The 13,778-nt window shown below is 37.9% G+C and overlaps 2 protein-coding genes and 1 long non-coding RNA gene across 3 annotated transcripts; all 3 read left to right on the forward strand.

The window, feature by feature from the left end:
- The first annotated feature begins 3,582 nt into the window (after positions 1-3,582).
- Positions 3,583-5,417, forward strand: LOC104419783. The gene is made up of 5 exons (XM_039310656.1): positions 3,583-3,699; positions 3,862-3,934; positions 4,161-4,350; positions 5,021-5,087; positions 5,319-5,417. The coding sequence occupies exons 1-5, from the start codon at positions 3,583-3,585 to the stop codon at positions 5,415-5,417; spliced, it is 546 nt and encodes a 181-aa protein (XP_039166590.1).
- Positions 5,327-6,444, forward strand: LOC120292464 (protein DA1-related 1-like). The gene is made up of 5 exons (XM_039310657.1): positions 5,327-5,394; positions 5,565-5,791; positions 5,946-6,015; positions 6,084-6,158; positions 6,286-6,444. Exons 2-5 carry the CDS (start codon positions 5,592-5,594, stop codon positions 6,442-6,444), a joined length of 504 nt encoding a protein of 167 aa, XP_039166591.1. The 5' UTR covers positions 5,327-5,394; positions 5,565-5,591.
- Positions 6,445-11,619: 5,175 nt separating this feature from the next.
- On the forward strand, positions 11,620-12,485 carry LOC120292790. The gene is made up of 4 exons (XR_005550396.1): positions 11,620-11,802; positions 12,043-12,105; positions 12,204-12,280; positions 12,418-12,485. It is a non-coding gene; the product is annotated as an uncharacterized LOC120292790 (long non-coding RNA).
- The last annotated feature ends 1,293 nt before the right edge of the window (positions 12,486-13,778 follow it).

The raw sequence follows: 13,778 nt of genomic DNA on the forward strand, positions 1-13,778 counted from the left end.
ACGCCGGCCACGGCGTCGTTTTTAGTAAGTAAAAAAAAATAATAAATAAAAAGAGATGAAAAATCCGAGTCGGGCCCGCAACGCGGCCCGTCCGCGTTTGGGTCGCCGGCCCACTCGGACCCAACTGCGGATCCGACCCAGTCGGTTTTATTTTTTTATTTTAATATAAAAATAATATTTTAATAAATAAAAATTAAAAAAATGTTTTAATTTCCAAAAAATCGAAAAATATTTAAGAATGTCGAAAAATGTTTTATTTTCTAAAAATCGAGAAAAATCAAAAATAATTTATTTTCCAAAAATATTTTGAAAAATATTAAAAAACATTTTATTTTCCGAAAAAAAAAAAAATCAAAAAATATTCCATATTTTCCAAAAAATGCCAAAAATCCAAAAAAAAAAATCCAAAATTTCATGAAAAAGCCAAAAAATTCAGAAAAAGCCAAAAAGACTTGTATTTTTCCAAAAAAAAACCAAAAATACCAAAAATCCCTTTTATGTCAAAAAATGAGAAAATACTCAAAAATGTTTTTCCTCCAAAAATGCATGGAAAATCTCTCAAAAATCCAAAAGCCTTAGGGTTTAAACAAGATTAGGTACCGAAAGGGCATTAGTGATTAACTAGTGTAATCAAGTCCCCGATCCTAATTTCTCTGGTTGCGCAGGAGTGAGTATTTCTCCCGATACTTCACTTGGGTTTCTAATCAACCCACCCCAAATCGATTAGTGGCGACTCCAATTTAAAAATTGATTTACAGGTTAAAAACTCAAACTATTAAAGTCGTGAATTGGTGGACTTGGGAGAGTCCTGACTTAACTAATTTCAGCCGAGCCATTAGCCTCCTTAGACGCTAGTACCCGATTGCGGGCGCCGAGAAAAAAGAGGTCGCGACAGAGAGCATTCCGATGGTCGTCGGATTTTGCGAGACAGAGAGGAGAAGAGAGAATGAGGAGGAGGGATCTAGAGTGAAATTTGAAATAAAGGAGAGAGAGAGAGAGAGAGGGGGGCAGGAAGAAAGACAAAGGAAAAGAGCATCGTGTAATTAATGAGGAGGGAGCATCGTTTGACTGCAAAGTTCTTATTTTCCCTTCTTCTAATTTCCACATCACTCGACACATGTCACAATTTTAATGGATCACGCGTGCCACGCGTGCAGATGACGCGGTGATTAGCAACCGCTGAATATTTTCTCATTCGCTAGAGAGGAAAGAGGCTTGCTCTTCTTTCTTCTTCTTCAGACAAGGAAAGCACGAAGAGGAAAGAAATATGAGACAAGGAAATAGATGTGTGCAGAGCAAGAGAGAGAGAGAGAGAGCGTAGGGGGCTAGTGTGTGCATACTAGTGAGAGAGAAATGAAATTAATTTTGTGCGCAAATTCGTTTGCTGGTGAGCGGCCCCCACACCTCCATGTGTCCCTTCCTGAGTGGTCCGAGACCTCTTGGCGGTCTGGGACTACCCAATATTTTTTCCTGCATGTTGATGTCTTTGCCTAGTTAATAATGGTCGCCACAGTTTTCAAGTAAGCGCAGCTGCACGACCATGCCTTTTCTTCGTCCCACCGGACCTGTCGTTTGTCCTCTTGCCTTTCGAAATTAGTAATGATACAGATCATTTCGTCTTTGCTGGCATACATTTGTGTTTTGGTGGCGTATTGTCTGTTCGTGTCAATGTTAGGGGTTGTCTTTGCATCCTTATGTTCGAGATAGTCTCAGGAATTGCCACCCTCCACACTTTCCTCTTGGCTAGAGGTGGTTTTTTCTTTGTAACTTACTAACAGGTTATGGACTAAATAATGGTTATTACTTCCATTAAATTATTTGTAACTTAGTCACATGTAAAATCTTAATAAGTTATCAGTCATGGTTTAGCCGCCAAGGGGTTTAGAAGTTTGCCAACGCTTTTAAAGAATTGCCATTAAAGAATAGTATTTTGTATTTTCATGCATGAAACCCTAAAAATCTACCATCAGTAAAGCATGTTCAAGTGTAGAATAACCCAATGAATTGAGGGTTTTTAAATCTATTGGTGCTTTCCCTTGATCACCATCCCTATAGAGATGGTTTACAGAGTTGATAATCACTCCGTTTACTATAAGACTCTTACTTAGTCAACATTTAAATCCTACTGTACCCAACTTTTTCTGGTTCACCTCAACATCCCCGAGTTCAATTGCAATTAGAAGTGAGTGTCATCCTATCAAGCATTACATGGAATCAATACAACAAAGGGCAGGGTCACTCCGATTTTCAAAATTTACACACTTTCCCAAGTTTAATTGCCTTGTCATGATGTCCGACAAAAAAATAAAAAATAAACTGCCTTGTCATAATGGAACCCTAGATAGTGTTCAGCAAAGTGTCATTGAATAGTTTTCCAGTATAAATATGGTGGTTGATGCATAGCTAATGATCTGTAAAAGAATCTTTCTGGAAGAGTTGAATTATTGATGGAAGTTTCGGAGTTAAGTAAAGTTACACGACCAACCAATGAACTTAATAATCATCTAACAAGAGATGAGAAGCAATTTATTCGTTTAACCACCACATTGTGGTCATGTTATTGGTGCTTCCACTGACAGTTCGCTCGTGAAGGATCGACAGTTGGTGACTGAAGAGTATTATGTCCCCTGCTAAATCTAGACAGAAACCTTAAGGGCTTTTATGGAGATAAATACGTTAGGGAAATGCATTTCCTAAGGATTATTTTCCTTCAAAAGTTTCAAAGTTGTTAAGGAGCATATACAATTCTATTTCCATAACACCCCTTGGCAAAATGCAATCGTCAACCTTGTTGGATTGGACAAAAGGCTCATTGTAATTTCCTTATCCAATACATGATTAATGGAGGGCAGGGTCACTTTGGTTTTTGATGTTTACATCCATATTCAAGTTTTGTGGCCTTATTACAATCTTACCTTGAATAGTTTCTAGCAAAAGAATCTGTCATTGAATAGTTTTTAACAGAAACATGCATGATCTGGGGACGGCTGATACATAGCCATTTTGCAGAGTTGACCTGATGGAAGTTTCGAAGTCAAAATCGACCAACCCATCGACTTAGTCATCTATTGTAATATAAGCTGCATCAGTATGGTTAACCACCGCATTAGGGTGAAGGCCTTGCCAAGTCAGCGCTTGCAATCGCCTGTGAGTTGCTGTCCGAAGCAGTCTTCCTTTTGTTTCTAAGTTTTTCTAATAAAATCATTTACTTATCGTGAGGAAAAAACAAACAGGAAACAGGAGCATAATATCGGTGATCAATAGTACAAATTGAATTACAAAGACAGGTTAGATATATAACTAAAGATTATTAGAAAATGATGAAGAACTCTAAAGCAGAATACAATAGTACAAATTGTTTATTGTTCCAGTTCATTGCAGAGTTGACTTGATGGAGTTAGACAAATGACCAGCACACCAACAAATATAATAATCTTGAGAAAAGGATTCTTGTTACCACATTAAACCTATTATATATGGTGGTACAGCTCTATTAATCTGGGTTAGAGTGCGCTCTTTCTGGTGATAGCGTTACTTGAAAGTTGATTTATTACTACAACAGTGGTATACCTTTTTCTCCTTATGGGTTGGCTGAAAAGAATACTCCAGGGTTCTACTTCTAACTCCAGACAGAGATCTAATGGAAGTGGTGAGGTTGATGATGGTCGTTCTTGTTCTGATAAGCCCAGCGACACAGAGGTAATACAAGAAGTATAAGATGGGGTTTATTTGTTATTCTTGTATTCTTTTGCGGTTAATTCATCAGTGATTATAATGCACGAGAAATATAACTCGTCAGGCATTGGCAATTGATAGCTGCAATAGAACCGTGTTAAATAGTTGTAGAACATCAATGTGCAGGAAGAATCATCAGAGGGTGAGGAAACGGACTATCAAATCACCCACATTCGTTCCTTCTCAGAAAATGGTCAAGGTAAATTGGACCGTGGTTCATGAAACTTCTCTCCGACATCAACTTAAGGACAAATTAGACCACACTTGATATATTCCTAAATGCATATTTCTTCTTATTGTCTGACCAAAAATAGAACCCAGAAGTTGTTGCAGTCACATCATCGGAAACCTTTCTACTCAGACAATGTATCTTTACCATGTATTTCTAGTGATGCTGATTCAGATGAATGATCAATGTCATTCAGGTGACGATCTCTATGGAGCAGCAATGACCAAGGACTGGCCCGACTGGGTACAATATGAAGAACTGAAATTGGTGGATGTAGATGAACCACCGACCCAGTCTTTCCAACGAAGTTGGGCTTTAGAATCCTCCCTATGTGACCCTGCAAACATATTCCAACCTTTCCCGTTCTCATTTTATCCCAATAACCGGTACTTCTATAGTCACTTTTATTTTTTTCGCTACTCCTTACCCAATTTGTTGGTGTTTCCACTGATAGTTCTTACATGAAGGGTCAACAGTTAAGTTGGAAACTCCAGAGTATTTTGTCTACTGCTAAATCTAAGAAAAAAATCTTATGGGCGTTTATGGAGATAGATACGTTAGGAAAATGTTTTTTAGAAGTTTCATTTTTTTCTTCAAAAGTTTCAAAGTTGTTAAGGAGCAAGTACAATTCTGATTCAGAAAACACCCGGCATGTATACAAACTGAAACACAAGCAGTAAATAGGAGCATACACTGATAGAACAATTTGAATAGAAAATCGGAGGTTAGATACAACTAATGACTATCAGAAGATGCTGAAGATCCTTCATTGCAGCAGCTTTTTCTTGTTTTTATTCTTGCCAAGTTCATTATACAGATGACATTGTGGAGTTAGATAAATGACCAGCAAATCAGCAAAAATAATAATCATGAGAAAAATTAAAGGACCCTTGTAACCATCAAACTTTTTATGGAGGTACTGCTCTGTAGATTTGGATCAGAGAAGTGCTGTTTTTGGTGATAGTGATACTTGAAAGTGATTTACTACAACACCAGAACACTCTCTCCTATGAGTCGGCTAAAAAGAGTGCTCAATCTTTCTTCCTCTAAATCCAGAGAGCAGTACCATGGAAGCTACGAAGATGATGATCGCCGTTATTCTGATGAAGTAAATGACTCCACGGTATATGTATCTTCTGACTGGGAGTGCTATTGTCATTCTTGAGTTCTATCTTTTCTTGCCAATTTGTGGGCTGTATTTGCACACAACAATCGTAAGTGGGTGTTTAAAAAGATAGCTGCTATGGAATTAAGTCTCTCAAATATGAAATATATCCTACTCCTATCCTGACATTTGTTTTCTTGAAAATATCCTTGCATAGTACTTAAGTTGTTGGAAAATATCTATGTGCAGGATGAATTGACAGACCGTGGTGAAGAAACATACCACAGAGTTCCCCATTCCTCCTTAATCTCAGAAGAAGGTCAAGGTGAGTTCCACGGCAGTTCATAGCAATTCTTTCCAACATTATATTTCGGATATGCATTTAATGTCCGATCTAGTAGTACAGAACCCAAGACTTTGCGGTTGCATAAATGTTTTACTGAGGAAAAGCCATTGTTCATCCCGAGACAATAGCTTTTTACCTTGTAATTACAGTGGACCCGATTCAGAAGAGTTGAATAAATGCTCGATTTAGGAGAGTATCTCTATGGAGCAGGATGGGCAAACTACGGCCCTGTGCAATATGAAGGATCATCAGTGCAGCACGGAGATGAACAACTTTCTGAGGCTTTCGACCAAAGTTTAGTCATCGGCTCATCCTCTCTGTTTGACATTGCGAGCATCTTCCAACCTTCGCCATTCTCATTTTATCCAGACAACAGGTACTAAAAACACATGGTCACTTTTGTCTTCCTGAAATTCTCAAGATTTCTGCTTGTCTGTATATAACTCGATGAAAAACATCGGATGTGGGGTAAAATGAAAAGCACATCCTTTTCACGAGTATGGTTCGTTAGCTTATAATTTTATATACAGGCACGCCTCTCAGCATCCAGAAGGCATTCAACCTCATGCTTTCGACGATCTGTTTATTGCTAATCACGAGGTTTGGCCATACACCATTTCTATTTGATTATCGCGTTAAATTGTAGTCACCGCCTTTCCTTGTATCAGAGCAAGTATCATCCCAATCAGAATACCCACCACCAGGAGCATCATCATCCTACATGCTACGTTTGTGGGGAACCTGTGAGTGGGCTTTATTCCTTCATTTACATTATTTTCACAACTTTTCCTTAAGCACAATCATTGATTATAGTCATATACACACAAGCAAAATCTTCTTTTTTTCGCTTTTTCTTATCCTTGGTTACAGATTCAAGTAGATGCATCTGGTCATTTTCAATATGAGGAACATCCTTTCTGGCAAGAAAAGTATTGTCGACGGCATGACACGGATGGAACTCCTTGGTGCTTTTGCTGTGAAAGATTAAAGGTTGGTTTCCCTCAAACCCATACCTTATCTAACGGTTGAGATCATTTGGCCTTGCGTACATGAGAAGCATTCAGTCGGAAAGATGTTTTGATAGATACCAAGCAAACAATTAACAAATACTAGACATATCACACGCACGCCTCTATCTTGCTCATATTACAGGTAATCCCCCCTTGCTCTCTGTTTTTTTCTTTTCTTTTCTTTTTTTCCTTTCCCCCGATATTTTTGGAGTATTTAGCACTAATGGATTACCATCTAATCTATATTGGGTGTGGCAGTCCCCTTATCTCAACCACGCTAACTAATTACAGAGTCACACATATTCGTAAATCTTGGGGGTGGCCCCAAGGTATATCTTAAAGGCCTAACAACTCAACCAAATCATGAGGGCTGTTGTTGACTTTAGAGTACATAAAATATATGTAGTGATATAATGCGGAAGCTAACAAATTGTGCAACTTTAAAATCAAATTCGAGAGGACCAAATTACCAAAGAAAGTTAGCAAAAAACAATAAGAACACAAAATACTTGCATGGTTCAATTTGAAGAATTTCCTACATCCACGAGAAGAGGCAACAACGGAAAATCCACGAAAAATTACAAAACTAAAATTGTGCAATTCCTAAATATTTCCTAATCCTAAATAAAACCGAGTAAACCAAACAACTCACAAATTCTCACAAATAACTAACTCAAAAAACACACTAAAAGAGAACCCTAACCCTTATTTTGGAAAATTATCAAAAAAAGTCAAATCTATTGTAATTGTGTCAATTTAGTCCATTTGGCTAATTTTGGCCAGCTATCGCTAATGTGAACAATTTTTAATAATTTTTATTTTTAATAATTTTTTATTCTTTTTCTTTTTCTTTTTCCTTTTCTTTTTTCTTTTCTTTTTTTTTCTCTCTTCCTTCTTTGGTTGTTTTCCCCATAATGACCAATGAGGCTTGCCGGACACTAGGTGAGGCCAGGGGGGCCACAGGCGAGGCCATGGCTGCCTCCGCCCCTAAGCATTGAGGCAAATGATCACCATGGGATAGTCGCCTAACATCGACAAGGCTCACAAGGTCGAGGCTTGCCGTGGTTGAAGGTGTTCTAGTCAAGGCTCACTAAGATCGATGCTCACCTCCCATCTCCATATCAAGGTCATTGAGGGTCGATGCTCGCACAAGGTTGAAGCCGACCATGACCTCGCCAGCCACGAGCGAGGCCACCTTCACCCGTGGTGGGCCTATGGCAAGGGTGGCCTCGCCCAAATCTCAATGAATTTGCCTCGCTCATGAGGCCTCACCCAAATCTAGGTGAGGTTGGGCAAGGGCCATGACCCTGGCTAGCAACTAACGAGGGCTTCATGGTCCTCACCTAGAGGATGGCAAAAACAACCAAAGAAGGAAGAGAGGAAAAAGAAAAGAAAAAGAAAAAGTTAATAAAAAATTCAAAAATATAAAATATTATTCAAAGTGCCATATCAGTGTTAGCCGAACGGCCGGTGTCGGTTGGCGTCCACATCAGTATCAACTAGCTAAAATTGATTAGATTAACTGAATTGATACAATAACAAAAGGCTTATGACTGAAATGGCAAAAAGAAGTCCGGGAGTGAATTTTCCCTCTTGTTTTGATTGCTCTAAATTGTAACCTTTGAAAATATGTCAAAATTGAATCTTTAAACACGAGTTTACGAGGGCCTATGCAGTAGCCAGGCTCCTACCGAATGGCCAATGCAAAAGGCACTTGCAACTTCCCGAGCTTCGGTTCAGACTTGGTCGGTCTGCAAGCCCTTGCCCAATAGGTACGTGCTACTAGGCACAGCTAGCTGAGCGCCTTGGCCTTTGGCCAAGTCATACAGTCCCTGTTCACTCGTACCAAACACTTTGAACTCGTCTCGGACCTATTTTGTTCTTTGTGCTTTGTTCCAAACTCCAATTTGTCAAGAAATTAATCAAAAATTTAATAACTCTTCACCTTAGTTCAATTTTTATGGTCAAGTCATATTGCTCGTCATCTATGTTGTCTCTCTCAACATCCCCATGGGCACTCAACCACTACAAATATCCTTTCAGTCCCAATTGAGCTCGGTCTTCTCTAAAGGAATGAAGTTGGTCAACATGTCCTGAGGATTTTCTACTGCAAAAAACTTCTTCATAGTGACCCCATCTCCTAACATTCTTGTCTCTGTTACGGAAACATTAGTGCCAATGATCTTGATTCTCTCGTGATATCTCTGGCTTCCACTCAAGACAACAATCAATCCAATGACCCACACCAACATCACCAATCAAGTTAGGAGACCACACCACCATTTCAATTTCTTCCATTGTCACCATGTTTGCAGCCTCAATCTTCAACAGTACCATTGTGTCTAGCAATGCCTTCCAACTTATAACACAGCTCGAGAAGTAAAGGCATAATTTTTAGAAATTGACCATTCTTCAGATTTTTTCATGACAGGTCTACAAACCTAGTTGTTGCTATACTATCTAAATTACATCCTCTGAAACACTACTTAATATTTGTCTTCCCAAACAAGTCCAAGAGGATCCATCTCACAATGCCACAATGTATACTAGATTAGCCTCGCACATTCTTCCAACAGTACATGAAGCATTGAGCCTAGTACTCTTACATGGTGTTACTTAGATAACCAACAATACTAGAATTTGGAGCATATGACTAATGCTTTGCTTGTGCCCAAGTGCACCATGACAATGTAAATGATTCATAATATGCAATAAGTAGGGTACTTATTGATTTCACCAACAACGTGTTTAACTATTTAGAGAATTTCCCAATGTGACTCCTTTGAGCCACTTGTAACATCTCAACAGTCTTCTCTATCTACAACTCAAAAGCCATCTTCACTAATCCCCAATTATAAATCTCAACATTTGTATACCATTGTTGCTCCAGCTCATCCAACTTTGTTGATCACCTCAAAGCTTCACACTTAGTTCTTACCTTGAAACATCTGTCAACTACTATAGATTCAAGTGATACCATAGAAATTATCACATCCCTATATTGTAATCATCTTGCTCTCCTTGGTAATCCACGTGTTTCTTAACACTATCTAGATCTTTCTCTTTTAAATTGATGCCTCATTCCTAGAGGTGATCAGTTTTAGAATTGGTAGGTTCTAGAGCTAAAACTTGGAACCACCTTATTATAACTATTCTCAGTTTTTGGACCCTAAAACCTACTATGTTTTTTCAATCTAATCCCAGGGTCTACCTAAGAACTTTTTAAAAATAAATTTGGTTCATTTTTTACTGCAAAATCATAGGAAGTTATGAGTAATAAAATAGTTCAAAGTAAAAGATGAACTGCATAAATCCCTATTCACCAAAAACAACAATCCATAAGATAAAAATGTAATCGTGAACATAAATAATAAAAAATTCAAACACACAACATAAAACATAAATTATAAAACCCCGTTCCCAATTCATCCATAAAAATTTAGGGGAATGAAGACTGGCGATGAGTTCCAAAAAATGACAAAGGACGAAAGACTGTTGAAATTAGAATTTAGGGGAAAAAGAAATTAGGATTTTAGCCTTTTAGCTTATAAAATCGGTTCCAAAATAGGGTAGTCTAATCCAGTTCCTAAGTGAGTATTCACTTGGAACATGTTCCCCACTAGTTTCAACCAGTTCCAAGAATTTGGAACCTATTCGCAGACAGGTTTTTTTTTTGGTGGTCTAGTGCAGTTCCAGGTAGACCAATCTGGTTACACACCCTCTACTCACTCCTCTTTTGAAACATAGCAGATTCTTCGAAGGTATTATCTCTCTGATTATAAATCATGGTAAATCCTTTCCATGCACGACATCTTTTATCCCTTGAACCCATATGCCTAGCCTCGGAATAAGCAGCTCTTTGCCTTGGCTCTAGCTTGCCACACATGAGCACGAGAGGGAAATTGAATACTCTAGTCCGAGCTTACCCAACCGCGTTTTCTCAGGTGTTTTCTCTTAATTGTAAGCAATGGCTATTTGTTTACTAACCAATAGCCAATTTTCATTACTTTCGCCCAGATTATTGACCTAAGCTAGAATTGGAAAGAAACAAGTGAGCCATCTTCTATATAATTTTGTTCATCAGTTTTCCGACTTCGTTCTATTGTAGTATGTCAACAAAAGCCATTAACTATCTCATCACATCACTAATTCTTGACTTTTTTAGTAACATCAGCATATTAAATTTCTTTCTAACGTTTCAATAGATAGTTAATGAGTCCACAATAGAAACAGACCTAATAGTCAACTCTTCTTCTCTCTTTTTTCCAATTCTATTCTACTCATATTTTAATACTTACTCTCAGATTTTTGCCTTGCCTTTTTTTGCGGGACATAGTAGTCAACATAAACAAAAAAATCTAGATAATTATTGTAAGCAATTCAAATGAGAATTGGTAATCTAGAAATAATTAGTAACTTAACCAAAGAAAAATTGGCTAGTGACACCAAAAGTCTGGTAATTTGACATAGTAGTTGGTAAGTTTAAGGCGTTGTTAAAAAGTAAACAAAAATTGGTGAAACAATAGAATAATTGGTCATAGATAAGAGAAAATCTCTCTCTCTCTCTCTCTCTCTCTCTCTCTCTCTCTCTCTCTCTCTCTCTCTCTCTCTCTCTCTCTCTCTCTCTCTCTAAAAGCTGATAGATGCAAAAAACTTTTGTTTATTTCGTACAAAACTCCCAATTCATTGTTTGCCTAATTAAAATTAGAATTTCCTTTATAAATATATATTACTGGTGCATCCATTCTTTTTATATTCTCATAATTCATAATAAGTTTTTTTTTTCACATAATGACATAAATTCCCATAAGTTTATAGAAATGGGCATGAGGCGGTGGTGGGGCAACTTTCAAGCCCATGGAACGAGGACAGGGCCGCCCATGCCCATCCTCTAACATTGTTCCAAAGCGACTATTTTATAAAGTTTCACAAAACCAACCCATGAATTCATTTTTTTTAATTCCATCGATGCTGCAGTTTCTTATTATAGACTGGCTGTACATCATTGTAAATTATTTGAGATCAAAAGGTCCTCACATCTGTAGCATATTAAGGATCAGGTTAAATGCGTTCATGTTTACCGACAATCTGTTTTAGCTTTGCACAAACTCCCCGACAATTGAGAGAGGTCGCTGATGCTTAAGAAACATTGTGCAGCCTACTAGAGGATCAACATATTTAACCTCAGCGACGGTCGGCGATTATGCCCAGATTGTCATGACTCTGCAGTACTGGATGATGGGGCACTTAAAGCTCTTGAACGCGAAATACGAGAATTTTATGAATGCTTAGGCATGAAAGTTCACCAGCCAACAATTCCACTATACTTGGTGAACCAGCAAGAGATGAACGAATACATAGCACGAGATGAAAAATTGTAAGATGAAAATTCGGTTTGTGACTATCGTCATACTTCTTAGTCTGGCTTGCTGTTTTATATGATTCGCTTGATTAAATACCCATTTACCCGGTCGCTAGACAAATCAATGTAATTGTCCGCTGTCTAGTATTGATTTTGTAGCATCATCAATGATATTACACATAATTCTAGGCTAAGGAGTTGCAAAAAAATTTCATCCCACGCTCCTAATTTAAGTGTCTGCTCTGCACTGGATAGGGGCATCATCGACAGGGCGTGACATTAGGACTGACAACGCGGGACTACGATCCTATTTTTACCGTATGTGCATCTTTCACTTTGAGATTTTCTCATTTTTCACGTCAATCTAGCAACAGAGTGGTAACCTTTTCTTTCTGTTGGCTCTCTTTGAATCGTAGACCGTGGAAGGTAGACGACATCCGCTAGTCGCCTACACAGAAGTTGTTTCCATAAGAATTTTGTGTGGTCTTCCGAGGTACTTTTCTCTCCTCCCCTTTCCCATCATTACAATTTCAAAGTAAGGTCTCATTCAAAAATAAAAAATAAAAAATCAGATTAAGACTAGTTATCTTTGATTGGAGACTTCACCAGAAAATTTGATATTTTCTACAGGTTAAAAACAGGGGAAACCCTCACTCATGAGATGATGCACGCGTGGCACATACTTGAACTTGACGGTTTGTCTCTTGATTATCATGCAGTTTCTAACTCTAATTGAAACGTGATACGTTCAAACAGTCGACTGCCTCTTTCGAAGTTAGCTTGCTAGCCTAGTGTGATCTATTTCACTGTCTAGACCACACATTTTTAAAAGCTTTAACTCCTAAGATCATTGATCGAGTAGTTAAACGTTTTATTTCTATCCGACAACAAGGCTAAATTTTCATAACAAAAGGAATATAAAAAAGAACAAAATCTTATAAGTAGAGATTAGTCAATTGCCACTTCTGGGATAGCATCTGACAAAAAGTGTACTACTGCAATTGGCTCCGTAATGAGATATTTGTTGTTACTGATCAAAACAATAAACTAGAAACAGAAAAACTAGAAGCTATAGTTTTGAATGAGGAAAGAAGCACAGAGAAAACAGAGCACAAACTTACATACATCAGTTTTCTTAAAGAAACTGTCAAGTACAGCCACTAAACACAAAACAAAAAACTGTTCACGTAGGTGCAACGATAACTGCACACAAACGTGCTATTAATTTCCCTAGAAAATAGCAAAAACACTAAATACGTAACTAAATGAACTTGGCTGTTTTTAATAAAAAAAACAGAGTAAAACAGAGTAAAAAGAAAACTGAAAACAGCAGAAAACAGAGACATTATAATCCAACAAACTCCTCATTGGATCAGTTGCTGCTGCATACTCCAATTTTCTTTCTTAATACTTCAAATCTTTCAGCTTGAAGTGGTTTTGTGAACATATCTGCAAGCTGATCTTCAGATTTGCAATAGACCAACTTAACTTCGCCACTTTGTTGCATCTCACGCAGAAAGAAAATTTTGACTTTGAAATGCTTGGTTTTGCCATGGAAAACTGGATTCTGAGATATTGCTAATGCCTTTGATTATCCACATTAACTTCAATGCAATCACTATAATTCAACCACAGATCATTCATTATCTTTTTCAGCCACAAAGCTTGATTTGCAGCTGCAGTAGCTGCTATAAACTCGGCCTCGCAGTGGGCGAGCTACAATCTCTTGCTTTTAGAACACCGGAGAAACAAGCGGGAACCAAAGCGAAACAATATCCGGACGTACTCTTCATGTCATCTCTTTTGAACCAGCCCAGTCACTATCGGAAAATCCTTGCAAATTAAACTTGACCTTTCTTAAACTTCACACCAAAGAACAATGTTCCTTTGAGATACCTCAAGACCCTTTTTGCTGCAATCAAATGTAACTGACTAGGACTACTCATAAACCTGGATAAAACACTTACAGCAAATAAAATATCTAGTCTGGT

The sequence above is a fragment of the Eucalyptus grandis genome, chromosome 4 (assembly GCF_016545825.1).
Source record: "Eucalyptus grandis isolate ANBG69807.140 chromosome 4, ASM1654582v1, whole genome shotgun sequence".
NCBI lineage: Eukaryota > Viridiplantae > Streptophyta > Magnoliopsida > Myrtales > Myrtaceae > Eucalyptus > Eucalyptus grandis.

Coding starts and splice junctions, on each gene's coding strand:
- LOC120292464 (XM_039310657.1), top strand. CDS start 5,592: ATGCTCGATTTAGGAGAGTATCTCTATGGAGCAGGATGGGCAAACTAC. Junction 5,792..5,945: donor TCATTTTATCCAGACAACAG/GTACTAAAAACA, acceptor TTTTATATACAG/GCACGCCTCTCAGCATCCAG. Junction 6,159..6,285: donor GCTACGTTTGTGGGGAACCT/GTGAGTGGGCTT, acceptor CCTTGGTTACAG/ATTCAAGTAGATGCATCTGG.
- LOC104419783 (XM_039310656.1), top strand. CDS start 3,583: ATGGGTTGGCTGAAAAGAATACTCCAGGGTTCTACTTCTAACTCCAGA. Junction 3,700..3,861: donor ATAAGCCCAGCGACACAGAG/GTAATACAAGAA, acceptor ATCAATGTGCAG/GAAGAATCATCAGAGGGTGA. Junction 3,935..4,160: donor CTTCTCAGAAAATGGTCAAG/GTAAATTGGACC, acceptor AATGTCATTCAG/GTGACGATCTCTATGGAGCA.